A 23,399-nucleotide genomic window follows, 5' to 3' on the forward strand; every position below is an offset into this window, starting at 1 on the left:
CAATATTTTAAGTGGTGTTTTTTTCCCCCAGCCCACCTCTGCTTCTCAAGCTTATGATAGTTTGGCATCTTGACTTGCTCTCCAAATTCTGTGCCTCTGGCACCTAAGGCCAACTCCACTCTTGGGTTACTATAACTTCCTCTACTCTCGTAGCTAACATGTGGCTCTCAACAGAATCCTTTCATCCCCTCTCCTTGTCAAAGCTTGAGTACCCCAAGGCAGTGTTCTGGGCCCAGTCATATTCCTGATCTCCATCAATGATCTTTCTGACTCTAGAAAATCCTTGTTATCTATTTGAGGATGTCTTCACCTCTGCCATGACATTCCTCATCCATCAGATAGACAGGCAGCAGCCCTGGGATCTCTTCAAACCATAACAAAATCAAACTGGCCAAACACTTGGAACATGTCTTTTACTCCTCAGAAATGACACACACACACACACACACACACACACACACACACACACACACACACACACACACACACACACACACACACACGCACGCACACGCACACATATGACATATGACCATATGACAAATCCATCTCATCTCTTACCAACTCTCTCAAAGAAGTTCAGTCACTAAATCTCTTGGGTGTCACACTCAGCCATGATCTTTCATTGGCCTCCAAAGCCAGTCTCCGACTGGGTATCCTCCGTCGTGTAAGGTCCTTCCTTAGCACAGGTGAACTCCTATCCACCTTCAAGGCTTTCATCCGCCGCTTGATGGAGTACTGCTCTCCCCTCTGGGCTGGCTCCCCGGTCTCATCTTACACGCGCATTCCTGGTTGTCTGTCTCCATTTACTTTGTCCCTCTGCAATTTACGTGTTAGCATTTCTTCTTTTTCTACTGTTCCTTTTGTTATGTTGCATCCTGATCCATTCGGTGTTTTAGCTTTTCCACAAGCCTTGGCTCTGAATAAATAAATAAAAATCCATCCGACTCCAACTCCATCTCCAACTCCATCTCCAACTCCATCTCCAACTCCATCTCCAACTCCATTCTGTTGAACATGTTTCATTGTCCAACACACTTTTTATTCCAAATGAAATTGTGACACCTAATGTCCAATCCTTGTCACCCTTTTTGTTTTTCTTCCATATGTGGAACAGTCTTTCAGTTTCTGTCCAGTCCTGCACATCTAACTCATTCAAGGTGTTAGCTTATGATCACGTCATATCAAATTATACCAAAGTTCTCTCCTAAACTTCTAATTATACGAAACGTTTACTGCCCTCAAGTTGTCCTTTCCATCTGCTTGCTTTTCCCTCCTCAATGTCAGTATTTCTACATTTCCACTGTAACTCAGCAATGCCATGAGTTTAGACACATATTTCTCTTTTTACAATAAAAAGGTTGCTCTCCAAGGCATTGTATGGACTACCTTTTCTGAAAGAGAGATTTTCAACACCTTTGTACAACACATATCCTGGCATTTCCTGCTGAAAAACTGCCAAATAAAAGGACCAACTAACTCCAAGTCATTAAATCCTCGAAGAAGAAGAAGAAGAGGAAGAGAAAGAAGAATAAGAGGAAGAAGAATAAGAAGATGAAGAGGCATTCCTGGTTTATAGTTGATGTGAAGTTAAATCCTCTGCCTCTGCATGCTCTGTGAGTCATTTTTATTGTGGTTTGCCATTGAGAGACGCCGAGGAAACCGTTCTAAAATGTGGACACAGACAGACCGTTTTAAATAGGAATTAATTAGGTTTATGGAAAGCATTAGTGCAATTAATATATGGACCAACCTTGGATCCTGTGATTCCCGGGGCACCCTGAAAAGAGAAAAATATTACATCTAGAAAATCAATATATGAGAGTTAGATACTCAAACAAGAGCCAAAGAAAAAGGAAACGTGGGAAAATGACTCATTTAAAACGTGGCGTTTTGTTAAAATAAAATGATTCCTATTCTGAAGGGTTGTTAGGGAGGAAGACGTAAAGGATGAATACTGTAAGGAAAAAGCATTGTGTACTGGTAAGTTTGGCCCAATGCTTTAGCACAGAATGGGAATGTGTGGGATGCAAATATGAAACGATGAAATTCAAAGATTGAATAGGTCATATGTTTGAGTCTGATGATTTATTGCATGGAAGGCCCAAATTAATGGTCAACAGACTTACAAGCTACATTTTTGTCTGGAATATAGATTAGGCAAAGGTACACCAATCCCATTTACAAGTGAGCCAGCAGACAGATGCAAGGCCTACCGGTAACCCTGGAAGGCCTCTGGAAGCATCCTTTCCCAGGGGACCTTGAGGGCCTGGCGGCCCCTCAATACCCTGAGGTCCTGGTGGTCCTGCTGGTCCAGGTGGGCCAGCAATTCCCTGTTCACCCTGAACAATTAAAAAAAAATGGAATAGCAGGAAAAAAATTAAAATGTGGAACTTACTTTCACACCTCCAGGAGGTGTTGTGAATACAAGAATGAATATATTAGGACAGCAATATGTGAATGAACTTTATGAACAAATAACAGAATGAATGACCACATTAGTGATGAATTAGATGAATGAATTTTGTTATGACAAACGAGTGTGAATAAATTAGACGTGATAGCATTATTGACATGATGAGAACGTAGTGATATATTTCGATTGCTGACAATAATAAGCGTCGGTGGATTTGGAAAATGATGGAAGCAGTTAGTAAGTGGATAGTTCAGAAAATAAAATAAATGCAGAAATTGGGTACAGCTGGGATATCACTTTCGGGATTATACATCCACAATCGATCTATCGGAGATGGTGGCATAATCACCAAAGTGATATTTCAGCTGCATTTATACTTTTTCAATGAGGTTTGCATTTTCAAAAACTTCAGATATGGAAAAGAGGAAAGGATGAAACGTAATAAAAAGGGAAGAAGAAAAACAAATGAATTTTGAAAAAGGTCAAAGTGCACACAAAGTCAGCAAGAATTACCAAGGCCCTGTTGTACATTTCAAAGACTTTAACCATGCTGGCAGCAGGCCGATTTGTGAAGGTTTGGGGATGGATTATAAATATACTGAAAGTAACGAGAAAATCTTCTCCGTGAGGAAAATTTTGACAAATGTGACGGTATACGTCGTACAATGTCAAGGAATCCAAAAAGTAGGTACTTCTTGGAGTTGAGAGGCAATGAAAATGTGGGGAAAAGGTGGCAGCTGTAGGTACTCAGAACGTGCAGTGTATGCAATTGTACTTCCTTTCAATGTCAGGTCTCTAAATTGGAATAAAAGAGGACATGACGGTGATAGGAATGTAAGGCAATCATTGGGAAAAGTTGGAATACATTGAATGCCTCGACACTGGTTTCTGTTTTCTTACGAAGCAGTTTTGGGACACCTAACGCACGCTCATACAGAGCCTCGGGGAAAAGAAAAGTGGGTATTAAGACCCTTGCTAATGACTCCAGCATGGGTTTTGAAAATCAATTTTGGGCCTTTATAGGTTAGTGTCGATCAAGGAACCACTCGTGTCAAACAGATCGAGGATTAGGTTCGTTCCACCTTGAAGAACCGTCGTTTGATAAAGTGCTGATCAGCAGCCAGGAAGCCATGGCTTATCCTGGGGAAGACGAGCTGGAAAGAGAGAGAGAAAGACAAAACCACACAGAGACAGGAACAAGGACAAAAAGACAAAAGCAGGGGACAAAAGGAAGCAAAGACAACATAAGCAACATCGAGACAAAGACAGAGAGAAATGTCAGTGCAGTAAAGGTTTGGCAGAGTGAGCGAAAGTGCCAGGAAGATGTCGTTGAGCATCCAAGGTCACAGGTGCCTCTGATTTCCAGCAAATTCCATGTTTCATTACAGATGTATCAAATAACGGTTGTATGAAAAAAACAAGCATCAAATTGTGAGTCTAAAAAAGTGAAGTTTGACATATGAGGCTGTGAACAAAGTTACTCAAACGACCAATCCAGTTCAGCCGATCGCAATTCTGACAGAAATGACCATGCCAGGGACACTTTCATTGAATGAATTTTTGGTTTACTGGAATCAAGTTTGATGTCAGAAATGTTACACATTTCAACTGCCTTTGCTATGTGCATATGTTGCATTCGTTAATACGATTTTAGAGTCGGGTCCGTCAGAGTTGGCGACTGGTGAAACTGGGCCCGGCACGACCAAGGTGGGAGAGGGATCGGCGGCATTAGTAGACAAACCTTCAGCTGAATCTGGTTACCGAGGAAACCAATAGGTGGTGGTAATCCGGAAAGGCCCTGGTACCCAGGAGCCGAGGAAGGAGGGGGAAGTAGAAAGGAAGACGGGTTGAATGGGTGGAGGGAGTGGGTGGTGTGATTGAGAAGTGGAGTTGTCGGATGGAATTGCAATACAGATTGCGCAAGAGTTCTAAGTTTTAAAAAATTAATAATAAATAGGATAAAATAAAATCAAAAAGCAAATAAACTGAATGAAGAGCATATAGATGAGGAAAGTGGGGTTTAAATGAGGGAATGTGGGTATTGACGGGAGGGATGGGGAGGCAGAATGGAGGGAGGAGGGAAGGGCGGTAGGCAACAAGTGGAATCACTCAGCAGGCAGATTAGTGACAGCAAAAGGCAAACATGGTGGACGAATCCCGCGTGTGAGGCCACGCGATCGGGTTTCTGTCCATGCGTCCCTGCATCATCTCAGTACTCCAATTGAAACCGTGTTATGATTTGGATAAGAAAAATGGCCAAGGTAAAAGCTTTTAAGAGAAAAAGACCACGCTTGTCAGAAATTTAACTGCCAAAGAAATGTGGCAGTTTGACACATTTGAACTCGACTTCCTACTCTCTTTTACACATGGTGCACAGTACCCAGGAGGAGCTGTAGCAAAACGCATTCGTATTGAGGGAAATTTAATCCCATCACTCACACAAGGCCTGTGTTGTACAACTAGCAAAAGGCTAGGCCTTCAAACGTTGGCAGAAGGCTATGTGCATGCCAGTCTCTAAGGATATGGAAGGTTGGCAATTGGTATAAAATGTGCATAATAAACAAATTACTCGATACTCCTTCGGTTTGTCAGACCAGTCTTAAGAATTTTATACGTGCTGCAAATAAAAAGGGATATTCCGACCTATTAAATTGCTATTATGTTAGACATCACGAAATCATTTGCATTGTTGTTTTATAAGGAAAAAAAATTCGGAAAAGGAGAAAAATAAATAAATAAATAAATAATTAAAAATAATAATAATAATAATAAATAAATAAAAAATAATTGCAAAAAACAAAAATTAGGAAGAAATATTAGGAAAAGCCTGCATTTCTGAATGTTCTAGAAGGCGAAATGAACGGAATTTACAAACATATCGATTACACTAAATAGAGACAGTGGCACGTAGCTGTAAGAAAACGCACGGTGCTCGTTCTTAAAGCACACCGTGTGCATCGAGAATGTTCTTAAAATCCAGATGGAATTTCAATGATTATTTTCAGCAGGTTTGTGACGATGAGCTGCATCGTTGAAGATAACTGCTCTTGGCATTCTTGAACCAATCTGGCATGAAGGAACTGCAACCAAAAACTTGGCATTCAGACTTTGTATCAGGTATCGGCGAGCGAGACAGCCGTAGCAAAAGCAGATTCTGTTTTCGATGATTCCGTTTCAATGAGATTAATCGTCGTTTAAACTAAAAAAAATAAAACCAGGATGCAAGACCTCATCAAGGACACAGTTACAAACGCACTTTAGAAATGGGCCGTGCAGATTTTAGATTTAAATAAATAATGCTTATTAAGTATGTATATGAAATAAAAGCCTGGTGTTGGCTTAGCGGTTAGGGTGCCGGCTTGGGATCATAGGATCCTGAGTTTGAATCCCGGTCGATTGCTGAATTAACGCCAGGGGGGTTGACTCCGCCTGTCATCCTTCCGAGGTCGGCAAATTGAGTACCAGCTTGCTGGGATGAATGATCCCGGTGTGTACCCCGATTTAGAATAGGTACACCGTATCCCTGCGCATTGTAAGAGGCGACTAAGGGTTGGCGTCAGGAAGGGCATCCGGCCATAAAAACATTGCCTCAAACAGGGAACCATGATTGTCATGGGGCCCGCAAGGCTAACCCCTGCTCTTGCGGGGAAAATGGCCTTAAAACGATCATTCATTGCCCCTTACCTGGAGTGGCTTTATGCCTTGTTTGGAGCTATTTCGTTTTAAAAAAAATGGAGACGGATTTGCAAACCCAATTAGTCTTGACAGCACTTTTCCATACGAGTTTAACAAGGCACGAGTGCAAACTGGTCCAGAGGTAGTGGGCCTGGAACATTTAGATGTAATAGGAGTAATGTTTCAACCTTGACTTCCAAAATACCAAAATAAGGTACCGAAACATCCTTGGAGATGGTATCTCCCAGAAACTTATGCAATATGTGGTTTGTACGGCAAAAGTAACTGATGGTATGTATGGCCATAACTGAATAGGGGAAAAAAAACCAGCAAGCTAATCATCATCGAGGAATAACTTTCTGCTGTATTCTGGTCAATTCTTCATTGTTCCATTTCATGCCATCATAGACAACTGTGCATTGTGCAAGAAGACAATGACTATCCACAGCAAGCCGTGTCTCCCAATCATTCCATGGATTGCAATGTCTCCAAACCTAACCTAATACAACATCTCCAGGACATCCTGTTTCGAGGAATTTGTCACCCTTAGACCCTCTGAGATGTGAACTCCACACGGTTGGAAAGTTATAGAAATATTCTGGATGAATGATGATCTGGTTACATCACTCCCAATCTGAAGAATCATTCGCACAAACAATGTTGTTTGGCTTATATCAATGTTAAAGGTGGATTAGTGCTGTATTAAAGCAGTTTCTCAGTAGTCAACCTTTCAGTGACCTTTAACGTCCACCAACGAATGCTGGCAGATGGGATGCTCATTTAACATCCATCCGAGGTACGGCACACACATTCATGAATCACCCTGCTTGTGGAACACTGGGTTGACAGTTTAGAGCCAGGTCGGGATTCAAACCGTACATCTTGTGCGTACGTCTTGGCCATCCTGCCAGCCCATCCAATTGAATAAGTCCAATAAATTACGTGTGCATCGTCTTCACTGGTTTGGATCTGATTCCCATGGATATTGAGGGTACTTCAAACCCCCAGTGATGGACTCGCAACCTCTCCAGGATAGTTCCTCTGGCACTCTGTCAAGAGTATGGGAACAACTACCACTGCTCTCGAACAAGCCTTATGGTTTGAACATCCAACAACGGACAATGTTAAATATGGATAACAGATGTGGTTTATTGGCAGGTTATTTGGCAAAGAATATTAAACAGCGAAGAGGTACATCAAGTCCTCCATATTATGAAAAGGAACAGCAACGCCTTTGTATTGTAGAGCATAATGTAAGGCTGCATCAGTGGACAATTCAACCAATAGGTTTTATCAATTAAAAGTTGACACAGGTATGATAACCGCCATGGGAAGCAAAGCAAAGCTGGGCCTGTTTGCCTGAGGCTCGTGCCTTGGATAGGTAAAGGATTAGCTCACACCCACGACGTGTTTGGACTTTAGCAGAGTACTGGGTGCTAGTGCTGGAATTTCGGGAAAAAGAAATGCGAGCCAATGTTGTCACGGAACAGTGTGCCGAGGTGCGGCTTTTGACGTGTGGCTCGTGGCACGAAGCGAAGCGAGATTAGGAGGAAGCATCGAAAAAGCACCCAACACATCATTCCCTTGTAGTTACCACAGGTCACCGGCATGCTACTCACCCGTGGTCCAATGTCTCCCTGATCACCCTGAAAGACACCAAGCATCGGGTTACCAAGCAATGCGGACTTCACTTCATAAGGTTACCTCACTCAGTTCACAATGCTTTTGAACTCAGACTTGTCTTGCAGAGAATTAAACACAGAAACTTTAACAAACCTCATCACCACATTTGGTGGCGTCACAGTAAGAGCATCTGCTCTGAGGATGGGAGGTCGGCAGTTTGAACCCGACTCTGGCCGAGTCATACGAAAGACTTGAAACTTGGTACTTGCTACCTCCTAGCTTGAACTCTCAGCATTTAAAAAACAGATAGAGCATTGCCAACCAACCATAGGTTGGCAGCTGAACAACCTCCTCCTGCATTGATGCTCCTTGTGCGGCAACTCATATATTATTAGAGAGCAGCACAGGATAAGTAAGCTGTGTTATGCACCCATTTCTCAAGCCAAGGAACACTTGCCACATCATACAAGATTTCCTAAAGGCGATGACGTAAACACAGATATTTGTTTTCTATTCCATAATGTTCTCATAAAAGTTGGTAGGGATACTATTGCAGCTGAGCTAGTGTACTTTCTTCTCTATTACAGATTATGAAGCAACAATTCTTCTCAACCGTCCAACAGACGCATCAGGTCTCCCTAAACTCCAAGGTTATTTACTTCCTGTTTTATAGAAAGGTTTTCTTTAATCTTTTTTGTCATTCTATGAATCTATGGCATCGCTTAAAGTATGCATGATAGCGTACTGAAAAAAAAAGATCACCATCAAGTATATATGGTGCATTGATACATCTCATGTCTTAAATAAATTGATAAAACTCACCTTATCGCCCTTTGGCCCAGGTGAACCCTGCGGACATGGAAATGCAGGTGTAAATCATAAGAATTCAATGTCACATCCATGTGACGTCATGGCTATGTACATCGTTTTAAAACCCAAACTTATAGGTTTGCCTTTGTGGAATTGCCAAAGCTTAAAACGACCATCACAGAGATGACCGAAGGATAGTTTGGAGATGACGAAGGATAGAAAGGTAGACGGATAGATATATACATGGTTTTGATTTGCAGATATCGACAAAAATAAAAATGACAAGGCCGCTTGCCATTCGCACACCATTCTCAGCATGTCCATACACGAGCCACATCTGCCTCCACTTACATTCTTCATTTCCCTCAACAAAGATGCCTTTCAAAGACAAGGTAGCTCTCTCTCCTCACACTTTCTTTCGTCAGCTGTCAGACAAACCTTCCGGAATTTTCATTAAAAATACACAGACCTAAGGCCCAACCCTTCGTTCACAACCCTCAGAACTTCCACCGTGCCCTTCCCTCTCTCTTTAGCTCTGCACCGCGACCCACCGAGGAGCACAGCGCTCTCTCACCAAAAATCAATTCTGATCCGACTGTTTATTTTCTCACGTCACCTTCATTTCTCTATTTCACACCACTTTTCATTCACAGACAAAACTCTCCACTGCTATGTCTTCCTGCTTCAGAGGTGGTGAAATCTCGCATTCGAGCAAGGCCCGCTGTAAACAAACTACCCGCGTGGAGCCACGTATCTGAAAACTATAATAACAGTGTTTTCCTTTGTTTACGATACCATTTTGATTGGATTATGTTGCGCTAATAGAGTTGTGAATACTCGTTTGTGTCTCAGGAATGTTAAACCTCAACTATATGGTATTGGGGGTGCTGAAAGCCCCGCATCATTGTCGTTGTCAAAATGCATACACACTGGTTCGGAAAATGTGGATGGAGGATTTGGCGAGAGCAGCATATTGTCTGCATGATGTCATTAATCTTGCTTCGGTAAGGTATTTTACTCGAGGAGGCAAAGACATGTAACATCACAAATGAATGAATGTTGGTGTCAACCCCACGCCAGTGAATGGAAAAGAACTAGTCGAACACACGCACAACCACCAAACCAGTTGTATATTTGCTCTTCATTGATCAAATGCTCTTCGGATTTCTTCTTACTCTACCTCTCATATGTTATGATGAAAGGAGGAATTAGAACGGTACTCGGTAGAGAGCATACCTCCCCCAGGTAGAACAGTTTGCATTTTGTATCCCACCGATAGGCCGGATCTGGATTCAGACCTGAACGAAAATCGAATCAGCTTGTTCTTGTCACCTAACCAACTCATCCACCAAGTTTTGTCATAACTTATCCATAACTTTTTGAGTTATCATGCTATATTGCGTTTTTGGCCCCATCACTCAATGGTGAAGATTCACTTAAGAAAGTTCCAGTATTCTACATCCGGATCTTCACCAAAATCAAATCAGTTCTTCCTTGTCACACACCCAACCTATCCACTGAGTTTCATCCAAATCCATTCATAACTTTTTGAGATATCCTGCTCACAGACAAGCAAACAGGAGTGAAAACATAACCTCCGTCCACCTTTATTGACGGAGGTAATGATAACGCAGAAATAGAACACTCACCTTGTCACCTTTGCGACCGGGAGGAGCCTGGGAAAAAAGTCCATCAAACAAGGCAAATGCATCCACAAAGTCAACCATTAGAAAGTGATCAAGGTAAAAACAATAAAAAGATAGTCAGATTACTGATATAATAAAATGACTAATGCCAGAACAATCAAATTGTGTTGTTTGTCATTTAGCAGTAGTGAGGAGAGGGGAGTTCACCTACCGGCCTTCCATCCAGCCCAATCGGCCCCTGAAGAAGGAAAACAAGAGAGGAAGAAGTAATAAGAAAATGTATCCAAAAAGGAAAATACAAGCAATGAGAGAGGCAAAGGAGGAGAAGAAAAGAGAGAGGGAGAGAGTGTGAACATTGTTGGCACACAATTATATCGCCATATCGGAAACTTATTCACACAAGCATAAGTTTTCCGAGACGGGCAACGCAGCAATGGGAAAGTCAAAAGGAAAAAGAGGAGGGGATGGATGCATGAAGGAAAGGGAAAGGTCAAAGTGCATGTAAGAACAAGACAAGCAGGGTGAGTATTGGAGTAATGCACAAGTCAACTAACTAAGGCAGAAAGGCTTAGCTAGAAATGGGAAAGTTGACAATTTGCTAGGCCAGAGGCTTCCAGTAAACCCCAAGTGACAAGCTGAGGCTTAGAGTTGCTGAGCGAGCCATCTGCTGAGAAATTTTGTTTCATTGGGCCTGTCATGGTGGGTGAGTGTTGTCTCCAAATCAATCAAACCTTCTCCCATTTCCAGGTGCCTCGAAGGGAATCTCTCTCCCATGGTCCCTCATAGGATTATACCTTTGAACAAGTTCAAGTTCCCACTCCAGAATCATCAACTGGGATAAAAGCTCAATCTCTTACTGCTATTTTATTGCTCGTACATTATTATCCCACAGAGCACATATTATAAAATGTAAAAAACATATTTTTATGGTAAATTATCATAAGAATAAGAATTATCCTAAAGTTCACGTCTGTTGGCCCCACTTTACCAACCAGGTGTTCCTTTAAGAGGGTAACAAGTAGGAAAAGGCATCACCGATGAGGATGTCAGCCTCGTGTGATGGACATACACTATATCCACTGTCAAATGAACCTTTAATAGAAGCAATATGAGATTGTAGATAATATTTGTGTCCAACTTAAACAGGAGTACGTCGAAGATGATAATAAAAATCGGGGCAATACCTCTGGGTGCACACCTGGTAGAATAAAACAGTACACTACACCGACTAAAGGTATTTTAAACAGTATCACGGTATTTTAAACCAATTTCAATGGTTTCTAGGAGACAGGGCAGCATGTAGAATCATACTAACATAATCATAAGACTTTAAACAACAAAACAACCTATTTTGGAGGGCAACCGCCCACTGTCCCCCCAAATACCCCTTTAGAACCCGATTTTTTAAATGTCGTAAACAAACTTTTGCACATCACGGGTGACAAAGGTTATGGTCAAGTTTCATCGGAATTGCCGATCGGAATTTTTTATAATGCTGTAAACAATCTTGAGTTGCAACATACCAAATATAATTTTAGCCAAGTTTGGTCACGATCCCATGAGCAGTTTTGGAGAAGAACTTGCAAGTGTTTACGGACTGACGGACGACGTGACATCCTAAAAGTTCCCCGGAATACGTTACAGGTGAGCTAAAAAAGAAAAAAAAAAGACGAGGAATCGGTCGAAGGGTGGAAGTTGAGAAGCAGGTTTGTAGTACTTGAGCCGAAGACAGACTCGAGGTAGATACGTCACCAGATTTTTATGACTCACAACTTCACTGGAGACTCAACAGGACTCGGACTTGGACCTTTCGACTCGAGTCTTTCGATCTGATCTCGAGAGTCATTTTACGAGTCGTTGGAAACTTAATTGTGCATTTCAAATAAAATCTCCACTGGGAAGGCAGGTGGAAGTGAATATGAAGGGGAAAAACAGATTGATATGAAAGAAATACCTGTGAGACAAGGTGACATCATTCTCAGGTTGACATGAACACAAAAACCAAATCTGACTTGAGACTCAACTAGAGATGACCCTCAATATTGGGACCACTGACTCAAGGTCTGTTGAGAAGTAATAAAAGTGACAGCACATTAAGAGAACGAACCGGGTTTAAGGGATATACAATAAGAAACCAACAAAAACACAATGGGAACAAAGTAAGGGGATGTTTCAAGGCAATTGCTTCATCACTCACTGCATATTGTAGCAATGATGCCAGTCTAATAAACCGGTACAAGGGAAAAAGACCGCAATGACCTTCTTTTGCATAAAGTGCATGGCTGCAGGTGGCATCGTTTGCTGGAGGCGCATCTGTGCTGCTGATGCAATGCCCCCTCCAGGTTAAATTAGGAGTTTTTTGGGAATTAGTTCAGTCTGCCTACGCTTCGCGAAAGACACCGTGCGATCTTAATGCCGGCAGACGGGACGCCCAGTTTGTCATCCATCCGAGGGACCTGGTAGACCCATTGATGAATTACCCTGCCTGCGAAACACCAGGAGGAGTTTATAGCTGGGTCGGGATTTGAACCCAGGCTTGACAGCTCAGGGTGAGTGCGAATCTGCAATGACCTATCGCTCCCCAGCAATGGCTTAACAGTGAGCCAAACGAACAAGACAGCGATTTTTGCAGCATCTGCTCCAATTAATCTGTCTGACGTGCATTATCTTGGATGTCAGGGAAAGGCTTGTGGCAGTATTATCTTGGATGTCACAACTAGGAACTCATTACATCAAAGTGCCTGCGATAGCCTAAAGTGCTCGCATTTCCGACGGAGAATATTGTGAAGCTGGTAACACTTATGATCACGGTGACATTTTGTTGTGAGTTGTGACAAGATAGCAGCATGTGGCTTACCAATCACGAGTGTGAAGTGTCCCGTCACATGATACCAATGTTATATCATTAACGGTTCATCTTTCCATCAGCTCTAATCTTCCTGTTTCCGATTGATCCAGGGGGACTTTCCTGCCTCAGCAAAACATACTACTTTTGCTGTTTAAAAGCACTAAATAAATGCAAACCAGTTCATTTTTTTAAACCGAAACCAACCTCAACTGAATGAATGATCGTTTTAAGGCCATTTTCCCCGCTAGAGCAGGGGTTAGCCTTGCGGGCCCCATGACAATCATGGTTCCCTGTTTGAGGCAATGTTTTTATGGCCGGATGCCCTTCCTGACGCCAACCCTTGGTCGCCTCTTACGATGCACAGGGATACAGTGTACCTATTCTAAACCGGGGTACACACCGGGATCATTCATCCCAGCAAGCTGGTACTCCATTTGCGGACCTCAGAAGGATGACAGGCTGAGTCAACCCTCCTGGCGTTAATTCAGCGATCGATCGGGATTCAAACCCAGGATCCTAGGATCCCCAGCCGGCACCCTAACCGCTAAGCTAACACCAGGCTTTTTCAACTATCAAATCAACTCAATCAAATCAATCAAATCAGTTTTCAACTTCAACTTTCAATCAACTATCAAACTAAATTCAGAAAGCGACCTCTTTTCTCAGCAAAACATTGTTCCTATCTATCATAGTGATTCACTTGTTACTGGGCCTATATGGAGAAAAACATATATCCGGGCTCACACATCTCTCAGTAGCACTACACTCAAACTACCATGATATATTGACCTGCAAATCCAGCTAACAGGGCTCAATGTAAAAAGGAGATTCTGCATTTTAAACATAAAGGAGTTTTAATAGAATGCATGCAAATATGCACACCCAAAGAAACAGCATAGTATTAGAGAGGAAATGTTATGGTCACATCAATCCATTACTTACACACACACACACACACACACACACACACACACACACACACACACACACACACACACACACACACACACACACACACACACACACACACACACACACATCTGCTTGAGTGTGGCCAAAGCTATCTTCAGTTTTGTTGCTTTCCATCTTAATGAAGACAAAGCCGGTTATGTTGTAAACCGAGAACCAGAGTTGTCATCACAGGTTAAAGCTAGACCGACACTCGGTAGAGTGCAAACCTCAGCTAGTGTGAACACTTTACGTTTTGTACCCACTGATAGGTCTGATCTAGATTCAGACCTGAACTAAAATCTAATCGGGTTGTTCTTGTCCCCTAACCAACTCATCCACCTAGTTTTGTCATAACTCGTCCACAACTTTTTGAAATATCATGCTATATATTGTGTTTGGCCTTATTACTCAATGATGAAGAATCACTTATAAATAAATAAAATTCTCAGATCTGGATTCGGATTCAGGTCTTCACCAAAATCGTATAATTTCGTCCTTGCCACAAAATTTCGTCCGAATCCGTCCACAACCTTTTGAGATATTTTGCTATATATTGCATTAACCCTATCACTCAATGGTGAAGAATCACTTAAAATTTCTGATCCGGATCAGGATTCGGATCTTCATCAAAATCTAATGTTTTTGTCCTTGTCATATACCCAACCTGTCCACCAAATTTCGTCTGAATCCGTCCACAACTTTTTAAGATATCCTGTTCACAAACAAACAGACAGACAGACAGACAAACAGACAGACAGGGGTGAAAACATAACCTCGACCTCCGCCCCTTCAGTGGCGGAGTTAATTAGATTGCAACGCTGGATTAAAGACTCACAAAAAAGCAAATAGGAAAAAACAAAATAATTGTGCCAATCCTAGTCAGTTGGCCAGACACAAGTGGTTAGGTATGGTTGTTGTTAGCTCCACTTGCAAGACCACACACCGGAAATCCTGGGAAACCCCGCATCCCAGGCTGACCCTAGAGGGAGGAGGAGGAAAACAGGAAAAACAAAATAAATAACACAACAAATTAAAATAAACACACACATGGTCTCTCAAACTCTCCTTCGCTGCCATTGGCGAGAAATGCAGAACCTGCTCAAACTCAACGTTTGTGCAAAGAACACAAGTGAACGGACACTCTGTAAAGCTAAGGCCTGTTTACTTACTGTTGGATATGAAGAACCGAGAGGATTTGTTTGCATCCACCGCTGCCTCCATTCAAGCACAAATGACCATTACTCTAGGAAGTGCACAGGGCCTATAGCACTGTTGAAGTAAAATAATTCCTTTAGAAATAAGTTTGGCAATTGCTCTCCATTTCATTTACAACTGCTACATTCCTCAGCATCAAGAGTCCTCAACTTCCTGGCATGCTCACCTCGACAAATCTACGGCGCCACGTCATGCCACTCAGAGTCAATCATTGGAGAATAAAACATAAACACTGAAGGTCTATTGAGAAGGGGAGCAAGAGAGAGGGAGAGAGAAAGGTAGATCGATAGAGAGAGGCCCTCCTGGAGGGTCATTTTCAAGCTAGTATTTTAAACCTTAATTACGTTTTTGTCATGTGCTTTTGCCTTAATGACTTAATTGGCAAAACCTTAAAATTAACGTTAAATTCTGATGCTTTTGCCTCGGTAGAGACATTTCTTGACACCACATTACATGACGAGAAAAATAGATCTCCACAAGCCATTGCCATAGTGTTGGGGTGGTGCGGGAGAGGAAGAGGGACAGAAGAGGTTCACAGAGAAGGAGAAATGGGGTAGAGAAAAGGTAAGGGAGGACGACTCAAAGCAGTGCACATCATAAAAACCTTCCCAGTCAGAGAGAAATAAACAAACAGATGAAATAAAAATAAACCTACAATATAAGACAGAGGGAGAAAGAAAAAAGGAGAAAGAAAACCACCAAAATTAATTCATTTATATACAGACTTGGCATTTAATATGGAATATATATTTTTTTTCTTGACTTGGGTTTACTTTCTGAACTCGGTATATCAATCTGGTGAGTTTATTTTACCCTTCGGTGATGTCTTTGTTGAAAGAACCATGTCACTGATTGTCTTTCGCAGCAAGAAGTCAATAACAGGATTATATCACAGGTGGCGTGACAAAATGTAAGGACAGGTACATTTGACGATTGGCTTCACAATCGGGTATATAAGGGTTGTTGCGTTCTGTATTAGTGGAAAACAACTGCTGCACGTCTACAAAAGTTATTGCCGCTTCCTCTGTAGATGGTCCGTCAACTTGACAATGCTGTTTGTCATGGAGTGGTGGCTTTACGAAATTCTGGCATGAAACAGCGTGCTATTGCTCGGCAGTGTGGCATCACTCAAGGTCAGGTGTCAAAGATCCTGAAACGAAATGCTCAGAGGGGTGTCCCTACTCCAATACCGAGGCCAGGACGTCCACGAAGAACCACAAGGAGAGATGATCGCCAGCTGCACCGGTTAGTCTGCAATGGCCGTACCAAGTCAGCTAATCGGCTTAGGGTTGAGCGGCAGCAACTGACAAATGTGCCTGTATCCAGAAGGCTAGTCAACCAATGACTGGTTCAAGCAGGCTATCGTGCCAGGCGTCCCCTGAGAAAGCCACGCCTGACCAGACAACACAGCCAGCGCCGATAGTAGTGGGCCAGAGAGCACCGTCAATGGCAGTCAGGACACTGGAATCACGTGACCTTCAGTGACGAGTCTAGATTTCTGGTCTATCGTCAAGATGGCCACGTCTGAGTGCACAGACAAGTGCATGAAGCCCACAACGAAGATTGTATAGTGCCAAGAGTCCAAGCTGGAGGTGGTGGGGTGACCGTTTGGGCTGCTTTTCATGCAGGGGGAAAAACTGACCTGCTTGTTCTGAATGGAAACCTGAACCAGTTCAAGTACAGCGTCATTCTGGAAGAAACATTGCTCCCATTTGCTTGTGCAGCCTTTCGAGGAAACTTTGTCTTCCAAGATGACAATGCACGGCCTCATCGTGCTCGCATGATCCAACACTTTCTTGCTGACCGTGGTGTAGAGCATATGGAGTGGCCTGCCATGTCCCCGGATATGAATCCGATAGAGAACTTGTGGGCAGAATTAACGCATCAAATCGACAACTTGGACCAGCCGACCTCTGTGCGTGAATTGCAGCAGACTATTGTCACTGCATGGCAAGCGATTCCTGTCCAAACCTTGGCAAATCTCGTGAACAGCATGCCTCGATGTGTACGTGCTCTCCCGAATGCTCATGGGGGTTACACGAAGTACTGAACTGTAATTTTACTGTCTGTAAGCCCAGTCATAATTTAGCTTTTGTTTTTGTTGAAATTTTTTTGGGATAATGTGCAAAATAAAGAGATACTTCTGGAAAACGTACAGAAGTTTAACACAGTACTGTGCATGAATTGAGTTCGATATCAGTTTACATCACTTTCAAGGATCAATTTATTTGCTTCGAAATGTCAAATGTGGTTTTTGTTTCTTTTAAAGGTCACATTAACAAAATCTAGAATAATTTCAACATAATTCCAATGAACTTTTGGTTCTAAGTCATCTTGAAAAGTAAGTTCACCGGCACAAAAAAAATATTCCATATTAAATGCCAAGTCTGTATCATGATGAGCAGATGAAGAAAGAAGGAAGGAGATTTTAATTTTACAACTTGATCGATTTTTCGCTGCATTAACATATACAAACAGCCACATGTGAACATATCCCTACATCTTACGAATGAATGTATGACCCTATGTGAAATAGTATACCATACTTTAGACTTTTCAAGAGATGAAAAGAGACATGGACATTATATATACAGCATATATAGATAAATATATAAATATTTAAATATATATATAAATATATAAATATTTCAATATATAAATATATCAATACATAAATATATATATAAATACATCAATACATCAATATATAAATATAATATATAAATATATACATATATAAATAAATATATATAAATAAATATATATAAATATATAAATATATAAATATAAATATATAAATAAATATATATAAATATATAAATAAAAATATATAAATAAATAAATATAAATATATACATAAATAAATATAAATATATACATATATAAATAAATATATATAAATATATTAATATAAATATATATAAATATATATATATATATATATATTGGTGTATTTTAACTTCTCTATTTGGGGAGGCAAGGACTTAATATTAATAACTAGCCGAAACCCGTGGAACATCCACGGAAGGGAGGATGTGGTGTATGGATAGAGTGTACCATTATGGATGGCATAGGGGATTTGCTTGTCCGAGTAAGAGTTAGGAAGAAAGATGAGAATGAAGAGTGCATATATGAACAACGTATTTATTGCAATCTACTTAAATGACAACGCTACGATATACTTTTGACGTACGGGTATTTCAAACAAAAATGTTTGAAATACCCGCCGAACAAAAAACGACTGCCTGCGAACAATTGACGACGCTTCCGAACCCCCGCGCATGTTTGGCGAACTTTTGGAGCCTAAAATACGAATGTTGGACTTTGCCATTTTTTCGACATTCGCATCCTTCGCGAACCGTTCGCGTGTCCTGTGAAAACCCACCTTAAGGATTTGTTTTTGCACATTTTTTGTGTAAAGCGGTAATGTTGGCTGATTTCCAAACTGAATGCAGATGACCTTGAGCAAAAGAGAGGGTGAAGAGAACAGAGAGAGGGTGTGAAAGAGCGGCAGAGCAGGATTTTAGGACCCGTGGGCTGATGCCGTCTGGTTTCAGTTTCCACAAGTTTAGAGTCAAATTCTCATATATTGCAAACCATGGTGACTGTATGTGCATTTGTCTGTCTCCCGTTTACGGCGGCCACTTCCCGTGCTGTGTTTGCAAAGCTGCTGATTGGTTATTTTACATTTTCATTTCACTTTTATTGGTGCAACATAGTCAGTCACCTTATTGCCCCTTCCGGTAATCTTTCAGGTTAACACAAACATCTGGATTAAACTAGATTTAATACTGATCTTCATGGAGTTATACAAAATTTAAAATAGCTATATTTTGTCCTCTTTTTAGACAAATCCAACCTCCGCCACCCGATGTTGCACAACCATTTTGCAGTGGGTGGTACAAGTAGCTCAAACATTTGGCTCGGAGTGAAACCAAGAGGGCAACACAATGAACCTTTTAAAGTTCATGAAATTATTTAAATTGATAGATTAACTTAAACTTGTTCCGTCACTATGGAGGGTACTTTTGCAAGTATTTAATATTGCTCTTTTCAGTAAGATTAACTTGCAACTTCATGGATAACCTATCAGGCCCCCATTCAAGATGAGTATGAGTGATGCAAAACCATTCGGCTTCCATAGGCATTTAAATATAGAACTATACAAGAGAGGTGTGTGTGTGTGTGTGTGTGTGTGTGTGTGTGTGTGTGTGTGTGTGTGTGTGTGTGTGTGTTGGTCGATTGATGTATTTAAGGGTAAGATGTGAATGATTTAATGATATTATCATATTATAGAGTGTGTAAGGAAAGTTATAAATATATGATAACACATTAAATCCTATTGCAAGTAAAGTTGGAATAAGTTATGTTGCATTGATGGGTTGACTGACTGCCTGGACACAACTGAGGTTGTGGATCTACTGATGTACCATTTATTGATGTGGATCCATGATCGAGGTTGTGGATCCGCCGTTTGGAGAGGTCCTGGGCTGAAAGGATTGAAACCTCGAGGAAGAACGGTGTCCAGCTGATGATCCATGCAGTCGGGAAACCAGTCAATTGCTTACAGGTTAAGGTTCTTGCTTTAGGTGGAGAAACTTTGAGGTTTACAATTTAAATAAAGTTGAATATGGGATGTTGTAAAATTAATATCATTTACAACAATCCTTTAAATTATTTAAGTTTAGGAACAACCGATACTGTACAATTATTTGTGTGTGTGTGTGTGTGTGTGTGTGTTTTTGTGTGTGTGTGTGTGTGTGTGTGTGTGTGTGTATGTCTGTGAATGAAAGAGGGATAGAATTGTGAGGAACAGAAATGAAAAAACGAGATGTGTGTGAACTTTCAGTGGTTCATCAGTGAGTGCTGGGGAGTGTTTTAGGCAAAAACAATTTTTGACAATTTTGAGGAATAAAAAGTTGGATTATTTTTCTTTCAATTTTTTTTTTTAGTCACTTTATCGTTCCTATGCCGTTGTAGTTATGTGAAAGGTTATATTAAATGATCCTTGACCCCATTCCTTAGTGGGTGTAGGGAAGTGTTTTAGGCCCCGACAAAAAACAACTGAAAAAAAAAATTGGAAAATATATATATAAATTTGATTTATTAGAAATGCAATCAGGATTAGAACAGCAATGGACAATGCCAGGTACCCTAGATAGCACTCTACATATTATATTAAAAATTATATATAATATAAATAAAGCATGAAAAATATAATTATATAAATATATAAAGAAAAGCAAAAGGAGCCCCTAAGGGTGAGCATTTGACATACATTTTAAAAGTGGAATTTTGAACAGTTTCTGTGAAAATTACATGAAAAATGAGGTTTAATATGCACAGCTATTGGATAGCTCTGTATAGCAAGAGTGGATCAGGGGATGGGGGAAGGGAGGGTTTGGTTCGGAGGAGGGTTCAGGAGGTCCTCACATCACCTCCTTTCAAGACAAAAAAACAGGAACAATTTAGGAGGGAATAATTAAAAACAACTTGCACAAATGGTGCTATTGGTGCAAGTGTTATATAATTATATATACGTACTAAATGCCATCAAAGTGTGCTTATCACGAATAAAGTCTCATCTGATCGCCTTGTTAACATTACCATGCTCTCCTTTGCTTACTGACAAGATTATATATGGCCTCCACGGTCTCGCGAGATTTAAACCCTGAGCTGCCAACCCACCACGCTCATATATCAAACAGCTGCCTGCAGTGGTTCTGGACTTATAGTAATTTTCCACTTTGGTGCAATAGAAAGAAAAATAAAAGTCCTAAAATAATTCCTGCAATTTTCCAATTTTGTTCTGAGGTTTGGTTGGAGATATAAATTATGGCATTTCTGGGTAGAGAAAACTCTCGCTTCCCGGCAATGCCCCAGCTAAGTATAGGTCGTCCGTTGCAGAATTCGACCACGTGAGCAATTTAAGAAGAAAAAAAATTCATATTAATGTAACGTTCTTAAGATGGAGCAGCAAAACTAAAAAAAAAAAAAAAAAATTCATTCATAGTTTAAAACCGAAATATGATGGAATCAAATCAATACGTCATAGTCACGTGATTTCACGAGATAATAAGCGGACCTCAAATTGATCCGATTGATCATCTGAGTACAATTGCAGTTTTCCCGCCTTTCAGCTCATGCGCCGATGGCAATGCCACTGTAATATGATTTTTATCCTAGATCTGGCATGGAATCTTCTGCCGTTATTTCAACCATTTTTTAAATTAAAAATATTAACGTCCTCACAAAAAATGACATGTTAGGTACATGCAGTGATACCTAAGTTCTGATGTGAGATCGTTCGGATGTGATTCTTTAAGATTAACAATGCAGATACATCCTATTCTTGGAAAACTGATCACATGATGATCATAAACTCCCAAACCCTTCTCCAAATTCCAAGATCTGCTCTATGGTATAGTGTTTGACTCTATATTGCATGAGGGGAACTTTTGGCAAATGCTTGATGACCGTAAGATACAGAGATAATGATACCAACAGAAAGAGACCCACGCAGGCCGGTATCATCAACTACAACACAAAGAGACAGCACAATGGCCATGTGAGAATAGTATTGAAGCTCCATAAATGAGGAAACGGTGAGGAGTGCGGAAGAGAAGAAAAAGATGCCCTAACGCTAAGACTTACCGGTGGCCCTCGCGGCCCAACCACTGATAGGCCTGGCTCTCCAGGTGCACCCTGTAAGCACACACAGTCATCATGAGCGATGGTATACTAATACCCACATCTCACTTGTAGCCATACTAACCTGGTCATTTTGGCATAAATAGAACTCTCCAAGCAAAAACTTTTTTTTATGACTTCAACATGTGCTAAGTCAGAAAAAAATACATGGTGTTTACACCACTTGATTGAATTGATGCATCTAACGTACCCCTTATCACAAAAGCAAAGGCAAAAATAGAAAAAGGTTTCCAGAAGAGCTTATCAATACCAGACTTCGTAGTGTATTGGTTAGGGCGTCCGCTTTGAGTGTGGGAGGTCGGCGGTTTGACCCCGGCCAACTCATACGAAAGACGTTAAAAATGGTACGCGCTGCTTACTTGCTTGATGCTCCGCATTTAAAAACGATAGAGCACGGACAAACAACCATATAGATTGACAATCCTCTGGGTCTTCAAGACAGCTGTTCATCACCATCTCAGGTCGTAAGTCCCACATCCAAATCCATGATCTTTTCTACAACCGTTAAACCACCCCTCACCTCTCCCAAAAAATTGCTTCTGTATCCATCTTGTCCACCCCTGGCGTTCTCTCCTACCCCTCATCCTTACTTGCATCCCTTGTTTGTCCGTCTGCGTCTACCTTCTCCCTCCAGCCTGAAATTGATCTTCCCACTTTCTCCTGATGTTCCCTTTGTTATGTTGCGTCCTGATCTGTTCTGTATCCGAGCTCTTCCACAATCCTAGGCTGGGTTAAAAAAAAAAAGAAGCATAACCCATGATTGATGGGCTAAATGGCCTCCTCATGCTTTGAAGTTCCTTGTAAGGAAACTCGTGTAAAAAAAAACAAAAAAAAACGTGTGTGTGTATATATATATATATATATATGTATGGGTATACTTGTGAATAAAATCAAGTTTGTCATTATAGTTTCTTTCATATTCAAAGCTCTTATTCTATTCATAATTTGAGGAATATACGAGGGTTGTTTCAAAAGTTTTGTGGATGCTTTTAATGAACATGATACCTTGCAATCGCCAAAGATGAATGAATACTGGCGGATGTGAAAGCAGAACCCTCCATTATTCCACATATCTACCTGAAGTGCAATGCATATTTTGCCGGCAGTACGGCACGGAAAAGATGTCAGCACAGTCATTTCTGGTGCTTATGAACTCCTGAAATATGCCCGAACGGGTTTGATCTCGTCCAAGTCTCATATCTGATACCCACATAACAATTCCTTCATCCAAAGATGTGTGTAAAATCCCGGTAAATATCTCTTCAATTCTACCGAAGAATGATATACACCTTCTGAATGTGTTCCTTATCAGTTGCAGTGGTTGGTCGGCCTTCACCTGCAGTCTTAAACATCTTAATTTCCCAACCTGGATAGCTTTCACCAAACTTCGTAGGGTTTCAGCAAAAAGTAGACTGCTCCTCAAAAAAACCTCATCCCAGGCTGATAAATCTCCCGTGGAATTTTACACATGAGGACAATAAATCTTATAATTACAAATGTGCCC

At 41.0% G+C, this 23,399-nt stretch overlaps 1 protein-coding gene across 1 annotated transcript in view; it reads right to left on the minus strand.

The window, feature by feature from the left end:
* The window catches only part of LOC137432941 (uncharacterized), a 135,006-nt gene that overhangs the window by 98,041 nt on the left and 13,566 nt on the right, over positions 1 to 23,399 (minus strand). Inside the window, exons 3-11 of the mRNA XM_078783760.1 lie at positions 21,839 to 21,889; positions 14,913 to 14,948; positions 10,382 to 10,408; positions 10,174 to 10,200; positions 8,537 to 8,563; positions 7,711 to 7,737; positions 4,158 to 4,214; positions 2,217 to 2,342; positions 1,754 to 1,780 (exon numbers count right to left, since the gene is read on the minus strand). Of these exons, the coding sequence (XP_078639886.1) occupies positions 1,754 to 1,780; positions 2,217 to 2,342; positions 4,158 to 4,214; positions 7,711 to 7,737; positions 8,537 to 8,563; positions 10,174 to 10,200; positions 10,382 to 10,408; positions 14,913 to 14,948; positions 21,839 to 21,889 (405 nt within the window). The remainder of the gene's footprint in view (positions 1 to 1,753; positions 1,781 to 2,216; positions 2,343 to 4,157; positions 4,215 to 7,710; positions 7,738 to 8,536; positions 8,564 to 10,173; positions 10,201 to 10,381; positions 10,409 to 14,912; positions 14,949 to 21,838; positions 21,890 to 23,399) is intronic.

The sequence above is a fragment of the Myxine glutinosa genome, chromosome 8 (assembly GCF_964187855.1).
Source record: "Myxine glutinosa chromosome 8, kmMyxGlut1.1, whole genome shotgun sequence".
NCBI classification, from domain to species: Eukaryota; Metazoa; Chordata; class Myxini; order Myxiniformes; family Myxinidae; genus Myxine; species Myxine glutinosa.